The 15715-nt window shown below is 45.1% G+C and overlaps 1 protein-coding gene across 3 annotated transcripts in view; it reads left to right on the top strand.

Annotated features, from left to right (window-relative positions):
• The window catches only part of runx2b (RUNX family transcription factor 2b), a 41088-nt gene extending 28665 nt beyond the window's left edge, over positions 1 to 12423 (top strand). For 2 of the 3 annotated variants that reach the window (XM_035144249.2, XM_035144251.1), the window contains 3 exons: positions 3459 to 3626; positions 6108 to 6269; positions 9237 to 12423. In XM_035144249.2, coding sequence (XP_035000140.1) covers positions 3459 to 3626; positions 6108 to 6269; positions 9237 to 9715 — 809 coding nt within the window. In that variant the 3' untranslated portion in view covers positions 9716 to 12423. The remainder of the gene's footprint in view (positions 1 to 3458; positions 3627 to 6107; positions 6270 to 9236) is intronic. The other variant, XM_035144252.2, reaches the window with a different exon arrangement.
• Positions 12424 to 15715: the final 3292 nt, after the last annotated feature.

The raw sequence follows: 15715 nt of genomic DNA, 5'->3' as shown, positions 1-15715 counted from the left end.
CCCCCTGCAGTTTCATATTTTTCTAATCTTCTCATCTAACGCTTGGCAAGAGAGTGAATTAGCATATTTCACAAAATGTCAAACAGTTCCTTTAGACATTTTAGCCCTTGGAACCAGTTACCCTTGACATGTATGATCCCAAACACGAGCCGTCCAATAGATTAAGAAACTGGGTTGTTTGAGGAATATTTTGAACTGGGACATATGAAGCAGCAGTTAACCATCCATCAAAGACGTCTGCGCTCAGGCTCAGATCCAATCTAATGCTGCCATTAATTGCACAAGACTTATAGTCTGTTTGCCTACTTGCTCTTACTAACTGTTATCAGATCAGTAGGGCTGAGTTGAATCCAGACATATGTATCTTGGACAGCTGAAATAATACTGTTCCAGGATCAGCGAGCAACTGTGTGATTACAGATACCATCGACAGAGGTGTTATCTAATCATGGTTAATCTTTTATAAGTCAGTGTGTATGTGGGTGTGTGCGCACATGAATATGCACCATCCATATGTGCAAATGTGCATGATTGCATGTGCAGACTTGTGTTTGCATCTATTCATGGGTGTGTGTGTGTGTGTGTGTGTGTGTGCTCACATCTGGTCTGAATCTGTCCATGTTTCCGGCCGCTGGCTGGGCAGGGAAGTGGCAGGCGCTATCAAAAATCTCCGCTGTTTTCACAGGGATGATGGGAATCTCAGGGACTTTCCCTACGGCAGTGAAATCATCCGCCTTTTCCCGCTCCTTTAAATACCCCCGGCTCGTTCCTCCACCCTGCTAAGGTTCCGATAAAACAGCTGAGACGTCTTGTGTTTGGCAACAGTTGTCATTTAAAAGGTGTAATTAAGCCATGAAAAACTGTATTTACTGTCAGGGCCTGCTAAACTAATGGAGTTGAGGTCGAGCTGTTTGCAGTGTAAAGTGGTCCTTAATGTGGTGGTTGACATGCTGCATTCCTTAAGGAGAAACAACACGGTTGCATCCATAGGTGTGTTTGACGGAATGATCGTCCAGGGTGGAAGCTGAGAGTTAGTGGCACTGTGACATTAAATTTGACTTGTTGTGGGCATCGGAATCGTCTTCATCTTTTTAAATATACAGGTTAATGTCTGTCTGTATTTTCAGGATCTTCCTCCAACGCGTCAAACGCTCTCTAACTGTTTCACCATTCGCTGTTCTCTGTGCTCAGCACTCTTCACAGAGCCCGTGTCTCCTGACCCATCTAGAGCTCTTAATTTACTGGTCATCAGGGTCTCTTCCTCTCCATGTGCCGCTCCTCCCCCCCCCCGTGTCCGTCTCCCCTCATCTCCCCTCGGCCTCCCATCGCTATTTATTCCCATCACTAGGAGACGGCCCGCGCACAAAGCCCGCACTGTGTCCCGAGGCTTTTTTAGAATAGAAATTCGGTCTGTTGAAAATGGAAACGCTATGATTGACTGGGCACAGCTTGTGCAGAGAGATGATAAATGCCAGCGAGAGGTACAAATTATCCTCAGGAAGGATGGAGAAATATTATTAATGAAATATGGACATGAATTTTGTTATAAAGTCCTCAATGAGGAGAGGTTTTCGAGTAGCCGATATTATTTTAGGTTCCAGAGCGGCTATGTTAAGGAGCAGATGATGAGATGGCCTGTTTATTTTCAACTGGATGATGCCAATCCAGTAACGTCATCGCAATAAAAAATCGTGGTCTGTCACCAGCTGATTTCTCACTGCCGCCACTCTCATGTCTCATTTCACAGCAGCGGTATTTGCTATTAAAATTCCAAACATTTGTTCCAGAATAAATTGAGTTGTTGTGAAGAGTCATATGGTTTATAAAAGCATTTCTGGGGCTGACATGTTGCAGTCGTGGAAAATTGCTTCGCTGAAGAAGATGAGGCGGATTTTAAATGACTTTTTTTTGTGTCATAACCTCCAAGGAGATTATGTTTTATTAGCGTTTACTTGTTTGGTTTTTAAGCAGGATGATGCAAAATCTATGGACAGGATCAGGGGGCGGATACAGGATTTTTTCCCACTTTATTTACCATTGTCGGATAGGTTGTTTTTCAATATTTTCATAGATTTATCAGAGAATAATTCGTGGATCATGATGAAAAAAATCATGTATGTTTAGGGGACTGATGTGTGTGTGTTCAATTTGATGCAAATGAACATCCAGATCTAATGAATTGAAATGTGGTTTCATCAGGGGACTGTTAGGCCTTGGGGGAGTAATGTACTCTCTGAGTGCCCTTCTAGTTTTTATTTGACAGTGAAAGTGACAGGAAATATGCAGAAACAGAGAGGGAGGCATCTAGCAAAGCTCCCCAGCTGAGGAAGGGGGTTATTATACACATGTTAAACTATTAGCCCACAAGGACCCACACTGAGCAGCTTTCTGTGGTCTTTATAATGATGCCTCAGTAAAGCAAATGATGATTTCTCCCCTCCCTCTCCTCTCCTCTTCTCTCCATTTTCCTTTCCGTCTCCCGCTCTGTCCATAACACCCACCCTTGCTCTATAGGTGTAGTGCCAGGCCTTTGTTCCCAGCCCAGACAGGTTGAGCAGGATTCTGAAGAAGCTCGTTGTTTTTGCCCGAGCCAGCTGGAGCTGTGCCAAGCACATCAGGAGTTTCTGCTCTACCTCTGTTTGATATTTACTTTACCACCTTTACAGAGAAACCAGTGCGAGATCAGACAGACACACTGACACAGTCACGGCGTGTGTGCACAGGCCTCTGTGTTAACTCCACCTTTGAAAAACTACTGTCTACACCTGGGCCCATGGGCAGGTTTCGCATTGGTTCCCATTATAAGACAAGGCTGCACGATCTCTGTGTACTGTAATCGAGTTATGGCCCTGAAAGGCTGATTAGAATAGAATCAGGGATATAAAGGGTGTAAAATGATCAGCAGAGGAATGCAGGAAAAGAACAAGTAAAATACATTTGGCATAAGTTACGACTCCTGTGGGGATAATTGGGGAATGGCGTGAGAGCTTGTGTTTACCTGAGGAAGAAGCCTCAGGTTAAAACTTGCGTACATGCAATTTCTCACTCTTGGGATCCATCTCTCTTAACTCTCTCTTTTTCCCTCATACAAGATGATATTAGATTAAAGTCTTTGTTAATTAGGAGGATGTAGCATCCCACTCCCAAAAGCTGGTCTTTGTTGAGCTTGTGTTTACAAAGTGAGGTATGGCACACAGAAGGCCTGAGTCATTAAAAGCACATTAGAAAGTATAACTGACGAGCTGTTGGCTGAGACAGCTGACAAACTGTGATCATTAATCACCCAGAGTTGAGTGTCATCAGTCAGATAAATGATGTTTTGCATGCAACTTCACATAAGTAATAACAATGTAAACACTGATGTCTAATAAATCTAATAACACCTTGTGTTTTATTACAGCCCGGCTCCCGTCGGTGACTTTCTCCTCTAATGAAGAACTTGTTTTTTGTGTCTGCAGGGCATCGTCAAAAGCTCGAGGACCCTCCCAAGGCGGGCCTCTTCTCCGACCGCCTCAGTGAGCTGGAGAGGATGAGGGTGAGGGTCACCGTGCCCAATCAGGGCCCTCGGCCAAATCTCAACACAGGGCCCAACTCCTTCAACCCGCAGGGTCAGACGCAGATAACAGGTGAGCGGACTGGGTTCTAGAACCATAACAGCAAGCATCCACACTGTTGAGTCTATTAGCTCATTGTTCTGTGAACTCCGACCTCTGAGATTACGTTATTAGGGGTCAACACTGACTCTAGTGCCGTGTGTCATTGAAATAAGTTTAAAATACAAAATGCTTTTGCTGCACAACCTTTGCAGATGCTAAGGATTTGAAATCGGTCTATATTTTATGTTTGCATTTAAGAATGACAGCTTTTTTAAAACATTTTATGTTTTTCACCCAAACTACACACATGCTAACATTGTTTAAGAATTCAATAAGAAGGTGGAACATCTACAATGTACATCACAAGTTCATCAGAAAATGCTGCTTACATGGTAGAGTCCTATTTAAACTCTTGATCTTTAATCTGGTTAATATTGGAATATTGGAGCCAAATGCCGTTGGTGTCCCAAACGGTTTTATGGAATCATCCAGCAGGTTGAGTAACAAGCTGAGTCACAATCAAAAGCATTTGCTGTGTGGGAGGTGAAATATCAAACCCCAACTGGAGCCATCGGGTACATCCCAGCGGTTTCTGCCACAGAAACGCCCTCCGCGGCGTGTTACATCGCCTCTAAGATCGTCTATCTTTCTCTACTCCATCACTCACTATCAATTACATCCTCGAAGGTAACACCACCTGCCGTGGCTCAGGACGTTACCTGACCGCCCGCACTTCTGCAGGCTCGTCACAGGTCGTCATTTAGTCCCTTAGTTACTCTCTGGCGTGGCTTTGTAGTGTTACTTAGCGGATCATTTGCGGGATGGTTAAGCAGCTTAGCAGTGGTGAGTGGAGAGTATTATGCACTGGATTGTGCAGTAATTCCATGTGAGTCAACTGTTTTTCAGGTTAAGATGTTCTGAGGGGAAACTTTATATCCAAGAGCAGATTTATGAATTAGAGGAGTGATTCCCAAAATGTTTTTGTCAGACTTACGACCACGGCTCCGTCTCATTTACGCCTTCGTGGAGTGGCAGAAGCTGGATGCTTAACAATGATCGATTACTCTAATTTTACATTTCATTTAAATAACTTTTTCTGCTCTATATTCATTATATTCAGCTATTTCAACTGCCCTATTCATCCCCCCCTTTCATTTTAAAATCGTCTTTCACTAACTATTAAAAAGTACTTTTAGAGAACCATTTTAGCAGTTTTATTCATTAATTTAGATATCAATTGTAGTTCAAAAATGTATGTTAAGCTGTTTTAAATAACTTATTTATCTATTAGTTTTAGCTGTCTACTTTAGCCATTTATCTTTTGGCCCTTTTCACTGCCTATATCATATCAACTATTCATTTATTTAAAGTAGCTATTTTATTATATTTTACTTTACTTTATTTTACTTTACTGAATATAAAGTAATAATGATCTCTAAAAAACTAGGGGGCTGGCAGGAGAAACTCTGGAAAGTCTGGAGGCTCTCACTCCGACATTTGTTTTCTCACATACAGCCCCTTCGGAGAATGTCAGGAGATTATCCGGAGCACAGTGCATGTCTGAAAGTAACTTTCAGTTGAGCTCTTTCCATATGCCCACTGACAACTGCAGAAGCACCTCCTGGGCTATAATTACCCCTGACCGGGAATCACTGAATCACCATCTCCACAGTGCTGTGTCAGCGCTGTAGAATGGTCTGGCTGCTCCTGTTATTATTCTGCAGTAGGATAAAAAAACACCGTAAAACAACAAGCCAATGATGAGCTGCATCGACTGTGCTCCTGCAAAATAGCGTCAGGGGGAACTTGTTTTGGTTTATTAACCCTGCAAAGAAAACTAAACACCAAAACAGTAAAAAAAAAATGAATGTCAACTGTGTGATTGCAAGAACTGTGTTCAAGAACAATTACAGCAAGCATCCTCACTTGAAATATCCAACGGCAGGCCTGTACCCACAGTGCACATCCAGTGAGTCAGACGACGAAATCGCAGACATTCAATCACTACCAATGAGTCCATTGCATCATCATAGCACTTAAAAATACCTCACATATATTGCAATATCCATCAGTCTTCACAATACCCTGCCGCAGTACAGACACGTCGTTGAAGTGTGCATGATGGTTATTTTCATGGTAGTCTGCCGGCGTGTTTACACCCTGGGTGTGTGCCAGCGAGGCTCTCTGTGCCTCAGCTGCAAGCACAATGTTTTATAAGGCAAACAGGAAGATCTTCTCTTCAAAAGTAAACATTATGTGTTATTACAGAGGATGTTGCATAACACGCCCAACTGATACTTACCTCCGAACACAAGCACGTACAAACAGGGACACTAATAATGTCTGCAATTGTTGTGTGTCTTATTGTCAATTTGCTCCATGGTTTAGCAAAGACAACAATGATGAAGGGCCACTGGTAATTATTCTTTCTCTCTTTTCCTGTCTGTTTTTTTCCCTTTCTGGGCTGTTTTTCCTCTCCTTTTCCTCCCTCGCTCCTTTTCTCCCCATCAGACCCTCGTCAGTCCCAGTCCTCTCCTCCCTGGTCATATGAACAGACGTACCCGTCCTACCTGAGTCCCATGGCTTCCCCCTCAGTCCACTCAACCGCCCCCCTCTCCTCCAGCCGAGGCACAGGCCTGCCTGCCATCAGCGACGTGTCTCGACGGTTGCCAGGTAGAACCACCTCTCTGCCACTGTGTGAAGCCAGGCTTGTCCTGTTATGACTGTCTCATCTGCAAAGAATCTCAATAATAATCTTAAATAATCCAGATAACACTTGTTTACTGAAGCAATGGAGGGACAATGCCACGTTGTGTGTTCATTTCGCCTTACTTCCGACGGGAAGCCGGTGTAATAATAGAGCTTTTGTATGAACCTGCTTAAAGTAACCGCCCGTACGGGACTCTCGAAGAAGTAAAGCTAATGCACCAACAACGAGGGCAGGATGATTTCATTCGTCATCACTACACCTGGCGTTCTATTGGTTGGGGAATTTTGACCGAAAAATCCAAACGCATAAGAAAAGTGTAGGAAATCTGTCCAAGCAACAACATTTTGCAAACGAACAGTTCGAGCACAAGGAGGGGCTATTTGGGGTTTTGAGTGGGCGTTACAAAATCTAAACGCGAAAGTCCTGCTCTCAAATTAAAGGACCATGCTCTTTATTAAATATAGGGGAAAGACATCTGTAATCGGGGAGAGAAAGACGCTCTCACTGGTCATTTTCACACTCACAAGCAGAAACTTAAACAAAAACTATCTCTTTCTTAAATGAACGCAGGGAATGAAGCGTGTCGTCAGAGCGCGAGTGTCTTACAGCGAGCGGATTGCTTTGGATGGCGCTTTTTCTTTAAAGTGGGGGAAAAGAACGATTGTTTCCTTTTTTCCTCATTCCAAGCCTTTGATCCCAGAGGAGTATGGGTAATAACAGGCCCAGGGATAATAACAGGCTCGTGACTGACAAATAAAGTGTCTTTATAGCGATACAGAACTCTCACAAGGCATTCTGGGTAATTGCATTAGCCAGTCATCTGTTGTGCCATAACAGCGGCATCTGTGTTCCAATTTGTCTCTGTTTTTCCCCCCAATGTGAAACCTCCTTTACAATCCTTACGTGCCGCCAGACAAGTTTCTCCCCCGTACACCTGTTTGACTCACTGCCATGTGAGCTTTCTTTCCTGCTCGACTTTTTTTTTCCTTCTGTTTCCTTGTAACTACACCCTCTGTGTGTGTGGGTGTGTGTGGGTGTGTGTGTGGGTGTGTGTGGGTGTGTGTGGGTGCGTGCATGCGCCCCGAGCGAGGGTGAGTGATTACGCGACGCGGCCGTGTGACTCTGCATTAGAGAGGGTTTAAAATCCAGCCAGCTGCCTTGTCAGCTTTGATTAGCCCCGTATTCCCCCTTCAGCTTTCATCTCGCGAGCACTGGGCTTTGTTCTCAAAGCGACACGTGCACACGCATAAGCACAGGCCAAAACCTCGCCTCCCGCCCTCACCCGCTCGCACACCTCGAGCGCTTAATGCCTCCTAAGTGATGTGACTGAGGCTCTCAGATCTCCGCAGATCATGTTGACACCTCGCCAGGCTGCACAGTAACAGTATCCAGCCACAGAACATACCGACAAGCATGAGCAGAAGCTGATATGGATGCTCCAGTGCAAACAGCATTCCGCCCCCTCCACGCACACACAGATGACATTTGCTAAGAAGCAGTTGCAAAAGTTCAGACACCTCATTTGGAGGTGACGCTCCAAACCTTGCAAAATCCTCCCAAATATTTAGACAATGCTTCACTTCTGGTTTCATTTCGATTGATACAATTGAACCTGGCTCATCATCACAAGGGTCCGAATGGTAAACGCAGCAGTCGGGAGTCTATCGAGCAGCGGCGCTCACGTCTGAGATCAGCAGCAGAGACAATCACCTACTATTTCTATCCGAATCAAACGGATCTTGTGGAAAGAGGAAGTTTAAAGGGCCCTAATTGGCAGCATATGCTATCTGACGCTAGCGACAAACCGGCCTCACAATTCCTCCCCTGCACATAAACACTACCCTCCTCCTCTTCCCCGCCGCCCCCCCCTTGTCCTCTCGCAGCAGACATGGTGACACGGAAGACGCCTGGTGATTTATGATAAGAGCGCCATGGCTGGACTAAACCGCTGAGAGGAGACGCGAGGGAGGGAGCGGGTGGTGGTGGTGGTGGTGGGAGGGGGGACTCCTATTCTCCTTAAACTCTGCGCCCAGCGCGAAGCTCGCCGCAGCCAGTTAGTGGTTTTTGGGATATTTTTTAAAGGGATGAGGCGCAGAGAGGGAACGGAGGGTGAGATGGAGCGGCTCCCTCTCGGCTCGCTCTCTCTCGCACGCGCACGCTCGCACAAGTTCGTGCACACGGTCCCACACACATACACACACACGCTGGAGCCGATGGGAGGCGAGGAGAGGAGCCACATCAGAGCTCAGCCCTGCCTCATTATGGATCTCATGGAAACTGTTTCTTGCTCAAAGTGTTTCCACATGTGCAGCTCCTGATTCATCCCAACTGCTTTTTTATGTGCATACAGTATTCACACACACACACACACCCCACCCACACACACACACCCACCCACGCACACACACTCTGTTTGCACGACCGAGTGTGTGTTTGCATGCATAAAGAGTCATATAGATACACATAAACATGCACCAACACACACACACACAAACATATATGCAGAGGTGTAAACATTAAAGCATATGCATGCGTGGGACTTTGCTGATGTTTGTTATCAACAATCCTGAGATGAAGTGAGCCACAGCCCAGAAGTTGAGGGATATAACAAAATTTATGGGGCAATACTGTTTCATAAGTGTGGCCACAAAATCCATGACACAATCCAAATTGGTTGATACACATATCTGACTTGAAATATCTGATTACGCACAATTCAGTTAACTAACGCTTCATTTATCAAGGGACTTATTTGTTCAATTCAATTACTCTACAAGACAAAGTGCTAAATAGTGAGACAGTCCAAAGCCACATATCACATAATCCAAACTGACAACCTGGTGTGAAGGAGTGTAATGATTTAGGCTTTCATAATAATATCTGCTCATGTCAGAAAGTGATTCATGTTGTGTGTGTGTCTGTGTCTTTAGGTTCCTCCGACCTGAGCCCCTTCCCTGGTCAGTTTGAGCGTCAGTTCCCGGGCCTGTCCTCCCTCACAGAGACTCGGTTCCCCAGCCCTCGGATGCACTACCCGGGTACCTTCACCTACACCCCGCCGGTCACCTCCGCCATGTCGCTGGGCAGCACCCACTACCACACCTACCTTCCCCCTCCTTACCCGGGCTCCACCCAGAGCCAGAGCGGACCCTTTCAGACCAGCAGCACGCCATATCTCTACTACGGGGCCTCGTCCGGCTCCTACCAGTTCTCTATGGTTCCTGGCGGGGATCGCTCACCCTCCCGCATGATCCCGCCTTGCACTAGCGCCTCCACGGGCACCTCCCTGGTGAACCCCAACCTGCCCAGCCAGACGGAGGGAGGCGTGGACGGCGACGGGAGCCACAGCAACTCCCCGACGGTTCTCAACTCCGGAGGCCGCATGGATGAAGCCGTCTGGAGGCCATATTGAAGAAGATCAGGGGGCGGAGACTGGAAGTCAGCTGAGGTCATGGTTTGAAAGCACAAAACCTTTTTTTATTGAAAAGGGGATTTTTGAGCTCTCATCAGCTATCTCTACCTTTTGCTTGGAAATTAAGGTTGAGATAAAAAAGAGACAAAAAAGACCAAACTTGTACGAACTTGTCTTCCTGGAATGTGTTTTGACCAAGGCACTACAAAGGGAGTCATTCTCACAGCAATAATGAGAAAGACAGTTTTGGTTTACTAGGCCCCAGTGGATAAGACATTATTTCACTTTTCTTATAATCCACAAGCTAAGGGATGCTTCAACAATATTTGTAGGAGACTGCCTTTTTTTGTATAGTGTTTGTATTTCAATAAGGCTTTTTGCAGAGCATGTTTTTGTACTACGACAATATCAAGATGCAAGTTACGCACTGAGTAGCAAGTGATGAGAGTAACACATATGTTACCTTAAGTGGTATGGACAGTAAATTTGCTTTAAATCAATTAATTTAACTTGTATATTGTGGGTGAAGCGATGTAGATTAAGGCGTTTTCTTAGTTTTAACTTATAAAGCCATAAATTATGTATTGTATTTGAAACTTGAGGCAAAGAAGTGTAATCTGAATATTTTTGATGCATCTATATGATTAAGTTAAAACGATTTTTTCTTTCTTTTGATAGGTAATTTAAGAGAGTGAGAGGTCTAATTGTTTTGTAGTACCCAAAGATTTAAATTGTTTCAAATATGAAATGTAATTTCCAAAGAGTATTGCAACATGTTTCTTCTGGTGTTACTTTCAGTTTAACTGCTCAGCACGTTAAGAGCCCGACATCCTCGCTAGGCGTTGACACACATTTGGCTCAGAATTAAACCTTCGGTATTTATTGAGCAATAACTCGTATTGTGCCTCTTGGCAACATACCATAAAAGAGCGCTTCAATGGGGGGAAAATAATTATCCGTTGGGGGAAAGTCTGCTTGGTTTCTGTAGTTTGTCTAGTCTGACATGCACTCACATACATATGTATTTTCTTATCCAAAGAAGAAACGGTGCTTTTATGCACAATTTGCCACGGAGCCTGAAGACGATGATTGCAGCCCCATGTCTGGCGGTGCGCTCCGAGGCAGCAGGTCAGACTTTGTAAGGCTCGGTTAGTTTGTGATACATGAACTCCTCAGGACGGGAGAAATCCTCGGGTGATCGGTCGAGATCGCAGGGAGACACACGCCAAGTCTATTATCGCTTTCATATCATGTGCAGGAGATGGCTTTGAAAAAGTCTGTCTTAGTGTGTGACACACATGGGTACTTTGTCCTCCTCTCTCCGTCTTTAAGATTGAAAAGGAGACATCACAGTTGAAGACTAAAGAGACTGTGACATTCCTTCAGGCGTTTATTTATTCCAGTGTTTTAGCTTTTGTTGACATGATTTACCCAAATAACATTTGTACAAACCTCACCAACCAACCAGTGTCACAATCGAAACTCTCCGTGGCACCAGGACGAGTGGGAGGTCTGATATTTTCCAATCTGAAATTACTGTGTGAGATATTTTTTTTTCTAAAAGGAAAACGTGCAAAAACCGAGGTGATTGGATGCAGCTGCTGGCAGCAAACTGGTAACCGAAAAATATGGGAGACTTGTGTATGTTTGTTTCATAAAGCACTTATTTCTTGTTTTATTTCTAGCAGCACTTGTGGCCGGCTGCCAGCGGGGCTCGTGGTTTTTGGTGCTCTCTGCCGATATAATGCCACTGGAGTCGCACACACACACACACACACGCAGAATGGATAACACTTGGCCAAACAAGCCATTTACATTGGACCAGAATCTGATCTCACAAGGCAGTTGGTATTTGTTTAAAAAAAGAAAAGCTATTTTTTTTTCCTTTCATGCAATCTGATATTCAGTGCATATAGGTAATATAATAACCCAATTTGAAAAAGCTGAGAAAAACATGGCCCTGTCCAAGGATCAGACTTCAAGCTTTTCATTGAAGGTTTGCACGCAGTGCCTCTTTCCCCGTCTCTGCAGAGGATGTTCTGAACTCACTTAATGGAATTGAACATGTCACACTACATTTCCCCGACTGCTGCAGCCCAAAACGAAAAGTATTTTTGCTGGTACGGTGAAGCATAAGAAAGCAAATAAAAACCTTTTAGATTGTTGTGATTTTACAGCTTTATTTTCCAGTTACACATTTATCCAGTGTCTCCATAGTAACTGCACATTTGTCGTGGATTCTTTCCAAATTTTAACAGGAAATGGTCTTTTAAAAACTGTTTACATGCCACCGCAGCACTGACGTCCCATTCTGTCCTCATGTGCTTTTTTATTTGTGTTGTTTTTTTCTTCCACCTCAGAAACTAAGACGCTCATCCTTTCCTTTCCTTTCCTTTGGTGTAATGTTGCAAACACCAGAGATCTTGTATTATTTAATGATCACCATGTATGATATCCAGGCTCGTATGTAAAGTCTTCTTGTTGTTGTCTCTCGTTATGCTTCTTCTCTCATGAACGCTTGTCAGGAATCTGAGTCTAATGGAGACGCCATTAGACTTTGCTGGTACGTTTTATCAAAGATCATCATTGATTTTGTTTTTTGTTGTTTTTTTTAAGGGACAAACAGACCTGACAACAGTGAGTGAAATTGGCATTGTGATTGTACATTTTTGTTTATTTTAAGAATAAAATAGGAATTTTGTAACTTATTTTTTCCTCTTCATCTCGTCTCTCCACCAAATGATTTGGTTTAGTGTGGAATATGTGGGTCGAGATCAACCACCTCGTTTTCTGTCCACTGGGTTTGGCTTTAAAGAGCTTATGTGCAGAGTTTGACACTAGAAGGTTGTTTTTTTATGTTCCTTTGATTGAAGGGGAAAGTTTCTGTGTTTCTTTCCTAAAAACAGTTTAAGACTTAAAAGTGTAAGTGTGGAATAACTCGTGACATCACCATGGGAAGCCAACGTGGTCCAATTTACAGTTTACAGAAGTGCGATGTGGAAACTTGAGACTTCCCGTGCACTAACGCTGAGAGTGGACTTCACAGTGAGGCAGAGGACAACTTGTGTGTGAGTGGGAGTCCGATGTTTGAAATGAATTTGCACAATCACAGATTTTCAACTTGTCTATGAGGGAGAAGAAGAACTCTCTGTGTGTTTGTATTAGAGGTTCCTCTCTGCTGACTTTCCATTCCAATAGAAAGGGCCACCACTGAGTTTGCTCTTAATTCTCCAAGAACGTTTAGCGGTGTCACTGCTCATTTAAACTTTTATGAAATAGTTGAGCTGTGTAGGAAGCACGTTCCGCGGTGTCATCTCTGGTCCGCCGTTCCGTCTGCACCAACATTGTCTTTGGACGGGGACGTCGAGGCGGGCCGGGGGCCCTCGGCACGCTCAGCCAGACTTACTACTGCCACCGCCACTGCCATGGCTTCATTTCAAAGGTGCACTGGGAAACCAGAGAGACGGAGACAGGAACAGAGACAGAGGGAACCAGGGAAGCTGTTTTACATTATTCCAAGACATAATAGAGCCAGTCTAAGTGTGCACACACACACACACATACATACACATACACACAGAGGGAGAAGAGAGGGAGAGCTACACCATCCCATGTGTGTGTGTTTTTTTTTAAAGTTTCAAATTGGGAACATTCTCGGGATTTCCCTGAATATAGATTGCGTGGAAAAAGCTCCCACTGGTTTCAGGTTCACATTCTCGGCGTTCTCAGCCATGTCTAGCAATTATAATAATGAACTCTGGAGGAGCAGCGGGACCCAGACACCCAGAGAAATTAGCATAATATCCTGCACGCACGGGACAGACAGCAGACTCATTTTGGTGGAGTTGGTACATGGAGTTTTGTCCCCGTTAAATTTCGGCGGTTGAACATGATGCCAGCGATGATGTGGACTTGATTTCTATACCAGGTTATGAGTAGTTTTGCAGCAGCAGCACAAAGAAGGGTGCGCTCTCTTCCTGTGATGTTATGCAATCAGCTGAGAGGGATACAAGCAGGAGTCTGTGAGGAGATAAAACCACTTCATTCAGATGACTGTGCACACACACACACACACACACACACACACACACACACACACAGTTGACAGCCCAATACAAACTGTTTACTTGACCTCTACAAACGTTTCAGAGGAGCAGCCCGGGCGGGAAGTGATCCTCAAGAGTCTCATACCACTCACAGAGCTGTATATCTCTGTGTATGTTTCCGTCTTCAATAACAGAGCGGAGGTTGTGTGTGTGTGTGTGTGTGTGTGTGTGTCTTCTCTACCCTCATACAGGGAAATCCACACATCTTGATTTCTCATTTATGCCAGAGATAAGCTCGGGGGCTCTCCACTGTGCGGCGTCCTGACCTCTGTGACCCGCCCCAATCTGAGTTTAACCAGTGGTGACGGGCCACTTAAATATCAGAGAAACCGTCTTTGACTCCAGCCCATGCCCACCGTAAAGTACACAAAACTGAACCTAATTTGATCTGATTGTAATTGAGCAACCGCCCTCCCAGTCCAGGAGAATTTCAAACTGAGTCAACAATAACTGTGTACTTTGGCGCACTCTAGTGGCTTTTTTATTTAACCTTAGGGACCAGAGTGAGGGGGCCCACCCATACATGTTGCATACAGCCACAGGCAGACTGGATGTGGCCAAACTAGCACATTTTATGTCAGTGGCGCTCCGACTAAAAGTTCCAGCTCCCCACATTTAGTGTCTGCAGACTGCTTGAGAGATTTTGCTCCATAAATGAATTCCAGATATGAAATTCCTCACCCTCACAGAGATGGGGGAGAGGTCGTAAACGATGGCTTGTCCTTTGACCTGTAATAACAGAAATGATCAGTTGGCAGGCGAGCTGCAGCGTGGGCAGCAGCCGAGACCCTCGCAGACATGGTAGGCTGAACGGCCGTCTGACGTCCTGCAGCCGAATCCATTCATCACCAGATTAAAGCGTGCCTGCGTCTTTAGCCCGCTTTGGAAACATTCGATTCCATGAAACCGTTTGCTGCCAAGTGAAACCCAATTCAGAGAAAAGTGCACTTATGAAACCCAAAAAATGCCTACATCTAATGAGTTCTGCCAGTTCCGATTATGCAATCTGAGACCGGCCTGACCGAGAAAAAAAAAAAGGGAATTACTGTGAAACTGTAAGTGTCAGGACCATGGACAGCGACCAAACACACAAACAAAAGGTCTCTTTGTCCAGGGCCTTCGCTTCATGTCAGGGCTTCAATTTATTCACCATCTCAGCTGTCAGGAGCGGCTAACTGTCGCAGCACGACTGAGTGTACAGAACATAAAACAGGATAAACCTCAGCTCGGTGCCAAATATTCATGCAAAACAGGCCTTTTCCATACGTTTCAGCCAGGCAATAAAATTTAAAAAATTCGGGCAGGGGCCCCATCTTCGTCGGAAACCAGGCGTGAAGGAGCTCTGTGTGTTCCTCCCGTCAGATGAAGGTCTGTGAGAACTTTATCAGGCCAGTGTTAATGGAGAACTAATGGGCTGGTAATGCGGAGCAGTCACACAGGACCCGGCTCGCTGCTGGATGACATACAGCCCTGGTGACACTTCAGATCATGTCGGTGCTGTTTGGAAAATCCACCACGCGGCCGTACAGCCACGTGGGGATGCCAGGCGGGAAGGGGGGAGGGGGGAGGAGGGAGGAGGAGGATGCCCGCCATCGTGTCTGGTTCTGCTTTAGACATTCATCCTCTCTGTCTCCAAGGATCATAACTCGTGTTAGAGGCAGGTTTTATGGTTTATGACTGGAAAATAAAATGCTGCACGTTTCCTGCAGGCGAAGCGATGATTTACAACCATGGATGATAAAGCGAGCGCCCGCCTGACAGCGCGGAAGTGTGAGGGCTGCCGAGGATCCAGACATGTCCGACATGTGGATGCGAGTGTGGTCGCACAGCGAGTGTGGTCGCGCGGTGTGGTTATATACGTTGGAACTCGGCACAGAGAGAAAAGTTCTGGCTC

Source organism: Hippoglossus stenolepis, chromosome 20, assembly GCF_022539355.2.
Source record: "Hippoglossus stenolepis isolate QCI-W04-F060 chromosome 20, HSTE1.2, whole genome shotgun sequence".
Lineage (NCBI taxonomy): Eukaryota > Metazoa > Chordata > Actinopteri > Pleuronectiformes > Pleuronectidae > Hippoglossus > Hippoglossus stenolepis.
The sequence above is the reverse complement of the archived record's forward strand: the minus strand, read 5'-3'. Positions and strand labels throughout refer to the sequence as shown.